Genomic DNA, 5,727 nt, shown 5'->3' with positions numbered 1-5,727 from the left:
AGAAAAACCCTGGCTTTCACAGGACAGTGCTCGAGAGAAGCCACTTGCTGCCAAGTAACTGTTCTCCATCCTTGCCTCCTTCAGTGTCTGGCAGGTTAGTCCAGACCTGAACGCATCTGCACGCCCAAGCAGATGGGGCAGCTCTGACGCAGTAGGCCCTAGAGGATCCGGCTTTTACTAGGCAGCGGTCCAATTTGTTTTCCCAAAATAATCTTCCTGCAGGACATAGATCGTTGCTGCTTCAGAACCTGAGTGCAGATTGAAGAGTGCCGGGGCCACGGAGAGTGTCAGGGCCACGGGAGAGTGTCTGTCAGGGCCACGGGAGAGTGTCTGTCAGGGCCACGGGAAAGTGTCTGTCAGGGCCACGGGAGAGTGTCTGTCAGGGCCACGGGAGAGTGTCTGTCAGGGCCACGGGAGAGTGTCAGGGCCATGGGAGAGTGTCTGTCAGGGCCAAGGGAGAGTGCTGGGGCCATGGAAGAGTGCCGGGGCCACAGGAGAGTGTCAGGGCCACGGGAGAGTGTCAGGGCCACGGGAGAGTGTCAGGGCCACGGGAGAGTGTCAGGGCCATGGGAGAGTGTCTGTCAGGGCCAAGGGAGAGTGCCGGGGCCACAGGAGAGTGTCAGGGCCACGGGAGAGTGATGGGGCCATGGAAGAGTGCTGGGGCCACGGAGAGTGCCTGGGCCATGGGCAGGAGAGTTTATTTCATCAAGCAGGTGGAAAAGATCCAGCCAGTAAGTACGCGCATGAGGCAGCTGCTCATGGTGCAGGGTCGGGAAGCAGGGAGGGTGCTGGTGTTCAGTTTGCCTTCTCCTGTTATTTAACCTGCGCCCCCACCTGTGGAATGATGCTGCCCACATTTGGGGTGGATCTTCTCTCTTCAGTTAAATGTTTCTGCCGACAGCCTCTGATGCTTCCCCAGACGTGTATTACCATGGTGATTTTAAATCAGAGTGGTCAAGATTAGCTAACCGGCACAGACAGATTTTGCCAGGGAGACAAGAGAGGGGACGAAATGGCGCTCAGTGCTTACTGTCTGCCAGGCGCTATGGATATTCACTCCTTTAACATTTTTGGAAGATACTGATGCTCCCTTTGCCCCACAGATAAGGACAGTGAGACCAAGAGGAGAGAGGACCTAGCCCAGCCACCATAGGTGGAATCCACTCCCTTTATTCCATTTCTTAATCCGTCTGTCTCCTCGAACCCAGGATTAAGCTCCATCCCTCTTCCTGGTGCCCCCCTTTCTCAGTCTTTATATTTTGTATTTTTATTTGCTCAGCTTGCTTCTTTTCATTATAAATCTTCATTAGAGTTACCACTCACAACCACACAACAGTCTGTACTAGGCTGTTCTGAGATTTCCTCTGCCACTGGAATGAATCTACTGCTTTCCTAACCCAAAATAACAGAGTCAAATTCCTCCAAATAAAAACAGGGTCAGGCCTATCCCAGCAATACCCTATTCCCTGGTACCGACTGCTGTCTTAGTTAGGGGTTCTGTTGCTGTGAACAGACACCATGACCACAGCAACTCTTATAAGGAAGACATTTAACTGGGGCTGGTGTACAGTGCAGAGGGTCAATCCATTATCATCCAGGTGAGAGCATGGTGGCATGCAGGAGACAGGGTGCTGGCTACATCTTGATCGGAAGGCAACTGAAAGTGGCCTGAAGCACTGGATGTGGCTTGGGCATATATGAGAACTCAAAGCCCACCCCAACAGTGACACATTTCCCCCAACAAGGCTACACCTACTCCAACAAAGCCACACCTTCTAATTGTGCCACTCCCTATGAGCTTATGGGGGGCAATTACATTCAAACCACAGCACGAACCCCGTGGCCCCCATAAGATTGTAACAACCTGTGCTTCTAGAATCATGGCTTCTTCCTAATAGCTTCAGGTGGTGAGCAGGGTTGCTTGGATACCGGGGTGGGGCATCACCCCTTGAATGGAAGATGTGAGTCTGAGTCTGGACTTGGCTCCAGCTTCAGAGATGGTGTGAGGTATCAGGAGAATGAAGGACCCATGGGGTCTGGGACCCTCAGGAGCCCACTGACAGACCTGCCTGAAGACTGACCCCTCAGAGCCCCCCTCAGTGAGCCTCCATGGTGCAGTCATAACCAAAATCCCACTAAGTGGGTCTAGACAGAACCCCTCACCCTCAAGCCCCTCAAGAGCAGATCCAATCCCTCTTTCCCTCTTCTCAGTATCTGATCCCGTGTCTGCACTGGGCAAGGGTCTCACTCCTAATGTTTCCCTAGTCGTTTCCTGCCTGCTGTCCCTCTGTGCCCAGGCTGTGAACCCCAGACCCCAGCTGTCCTGTGTGGTGCTCAGGCTTGTCTTTCCGGCAGGAGGTCTGCACGCCTGTCTCCACGGTCCTGAGCTGTGTCTTCCATGTTGGAACAGGCATCTGTAGTGTCTTATATAATATCACAGTGCCGTCCTTAGTCCACAGAAAGATAGTCCCAGATGATGCATTTACACAGTTGCCTATCGGCTTCACCTTCTGCCTCCGGCTTCCCACCGGCCACCCTTCCTGAAGTCTCCTCTGCAGAAGCACTGCTCTCACACCTTCCCCTTCAGCCCAGTGTCACTTATCACACGCTACCGTTGCAGCTGCTCCCGTCTGGCCTGCTATCACCCCTGTTCCGCTCAGCCCAGGGATGTAGAACTGTCCCTTCTCTCTTCTCTCTCCATGGCTCTGCACAGCTGTCTGAAGCCCGTGTCTGGTGACAGGAACCATCCAGCTCTTGGTCCCTAACTCCCTTGCTCTCGCTGTATGTTCCAACTCCCTCCAAAGGCTTGCTGCATTGCTCCTGTTTTATGCACCCTTGAGCCTTATCCACTGATCCTGCTGTAGGAAACCCATCTGGATTCCTGGTCATGGAGGACCTATAGGGGGTGTTCTCTGAAGACCCCTGGTCTCCCCACCCTTGCTCTCAATTCCGTGCTTGCTCAGTGGTATGCCCCCCCCGTCACCTTACTGTACTGGCTTTGTTGTCATTTTGCCAGCCATTTTATTGATCTCTCACACTAGTGGGTTTTTCTCACGCCCATGATATAGATGAGAACACTGGGGCCCAGAGAGGCAGCCTAGCTCACCTCACACACCCAGGGGGCCTGACCTGTGGTGAGAGGCGCTGGGTCCTGAGGAAGAAGCCGAGGAGGCAGCCCACGATGACAGACAGCACGGACAGGATGAGTAGCCCATTGCGCCTACACACCGCCCGTCCTCGAGCCAGGACAGCGCCCAGCGCCATGCTCACTCCAGGTGGTTGGCCGCATTCCATGCGCTGTAGGATGTGGCCCAGGTCTGGGCTGGGGGCACAAGCCTCTCCACTCACAGATGAACAGAGTCCTAAGCACCTATCACCAGGCTTGCAGCCATGGTCCTGGCAGCCACCCAGAGGGAAGCCATAATCCTATTACCAGCTGCATCATTAGGAGCCGGGAGCAGATTAGGGCCTGAGAAATTAGAGCAGGCCACATGGTCTGTGTGTCCAGTCCTCAAAGCCAAATACTCCTCTTGAAGAGGGCAGGGCACCGGACACCATGAGAGGAAGCCGAGGTGCATCAGCCCACCTCATTCCAGAAACATGTGGAAACACAGCGGTGAGGTGCCAGTCACTGCCAACCTCAGTAAGTGTTGGGTGGGCATCTGGCGGCTGTCCCAGGAGCACCTTCTCATATGAGCATGGTGCTGCTGATGCCAGTCCCCAGAAGCACAGAGTGTCATGAATGTTTCTTTGCCAGTGTATATTCAGAGGCATCTGGGGAAGGAGGGAACGCTGTGTGCCAGGCTTGCCCCAGGATGCTACTGCCAATCATGGGGACTCAACCCCACCACCTTGGCACTTGGGTTCCAGTCTCCAGGTCATTGAGAGAGGGACTGAGACTCAGAGAGCCTGAGTCTCTTGGCACAGTCGCTGAGCTTGTGGCACTCGGCAGAATGGAGTCAGGCTGCACGGTAAGGACTTCAGACTTGAGTTCAGTTGCCCTGTCCAGCCTGCTGTTAACAGGAAATGAATACTTTTTCTTTCGGGATGCTTCAAGCCTGGGACACCACCCCACATCTCTCAGGGACTATTATCTACTTATTTTTAAAGTGTTTTTATTTATTTTATACATACACACAATGTGTCTTGATCATATCTCAATGAAAAATAAATAAATAAAAAGGAGGTCATGAAGCTCCTAGGTATGGCAGAGGTGAAGGTTTATTGTAAATACGAGGGAGAGAATAGCCAGAGGGATCTGGAAGAGTCCAGAGAGAACATGGATATGTGAGGAGAAGGGGGAGGAGAGAAGAGAGGAGCCACCTACCAAGAGGGGGCAGCCCTGGCCCAGGGTCTGTTCAAGAGACTGGTGTAGCCAAAATGGCTGAGTTATACAGGAGCCAGAGGAGCTGTGGGAAGGGGCAGCCCAGTTTTCTGGGCTGGAGAGTTCAGGGTAGGGAGTGGCATAAGCCAGTCAGAAGGACCCTGTCAGGTATGACTAGAAGGATACAGGGACAACCTGGTGGGCAGAGTCTGCTTTGACATGTTAATAGGCGTTGCAGCCCTTTGCCCAGTTTTTGTTTGTTTGTTTTTGTTTGGTTTTTGAAACAGAGTTTCTCTGTAGCTTTGAAGCCTGTCCTGAAACTCGCTCTATAGCCAGACTGGCCTCGAACTCACAGAGATCTGCCTGTCTCTGCCTCCAAGTGCTGGGATTAAAGGTGTGCGCCACCACTGCAAGTCAAAATTTCCAGCCCTCTGAACTGTCTGAAACCTGATAACACCCACCCACAACAGCAACTCCTCCTGGGCTCTCCCCAGCACACGCACCTCCCACCTCAATGTCCTTTTCTTTAAATAACTCAGAGGACAGCCTACCATCTGCCATACTTCAAGAGACTAAGGCTGATGGGAATAAGCATAACTTTTTAGAAGGCAGTTAATAGCAAGCCTGTCTAGCAAAACAGTAGGTCCCCACCCCAACAGGGTCTACAACCTCTCCAGCCACAGGCCTTTGACCAGGTTTGAGGCACCAAGGCCTCCTATTTTTAAAGATGGCAAAGACCAAGAGATCTGCATTTGAGACCCAGGTCTGCTACTTGCCAGCTGTGTGACCCTGTGAAACCATCTCATCTCACTTAGCTTCAGTTCCCCATTCATACAACAGAGATGTCAAGAGCGTCTGGCCGGAGGGAATATGAGTGAGGGTAACAGCAAACTCAGCAGCCAGTGGCCATGGCTGGAGCCATTGGCACACAGCAGCTCAGCGGGAGACTCCTTCCTGCTCTCCCTTGTGGCCTGGCCTTTAAACCAGAGGGGACTAAGCTGCCTGTGTCACTGGGCATCTGTAATCTCATAAGAGTCAGTCAGGCGGCAGCAGGGAGCAGGCAGTGGTAGAGGTGGGGGGGTGACAGGTGTGGGGTATACAGGGTGACTGCCTCCTCCAGACAGGTGACCAGAAAGGAGACAGCAGTGAGGAAGTGCAGGCTGAGGCAAAGGAAGCTGGTCACAGGCCCTGATGCCATGGCAATGAAGGGACGGATTCTGGTCTCCACTGAATCAATTTGTGACCCCTCCCTCAGTCCTGCCCTTTACAAAGAAAAGGGAATGAACACTCGTGCACCGAGAAGCCCAAAGACCCTGCTCCCGGCAGCGCCTCCATGGCAACAGAGGAGGTGAGGTGCCCAGCAGTCTGAGAGATTTCTTTCTCTTCCTCTTAAAGCCCAAAGC

The 5,727-nt window shown here is 53.3% G+C and overlaps 1 protein-coding gene across 2 annotated transcripts in view; it reads right to left on the bottom strand.

Annotated features, from left to right (window-relative positions):
* Window positions 1-3,267, bottom strand: part of Slc1a7 (solute carrier family 1 member 7) — a 44,878-nt gene extending 41,611 nt beyond the window's left edge. Inside the window, exon 1 of one of the 2 annotated variants that reach the window (XM_005353535.2) lies at window positions 3,130-3,267. In XM_005353535.2, the coding sequence (XP_005353592.2) occupies window positions 3,130-3,264 (135 nt within the window). In that variant the 5' untranslated portion in view covers window positions 3,265-3,267. The remainder of the gene's footprint in view (window positions 1-3,129) is intronic. The other variant, XM_005353536.2, reaches the window with a different exon arrangement.
* Between the last annotated feature and the right edge of the window lie 2,460 nt (window positions 3,268-5,727).

Source organism: Microtus ochrogaster, chromosome 10 (assembly GCF_000317375.1).
Source record: "Microtus ochrogaster isolate Prairie Vole_2 chromosome 10, MicOch1.0, whole genome shotgun sequence".
Lineage (NCBI taxonomy): Eukaryota > Metazoa > Chordata > Mammalia > Rodentia > Cricetidae > Microtus > Microtus ochrogaster.
This window is presented reverse-complemented; position numbering and strand designations above follow the sequence as displayed.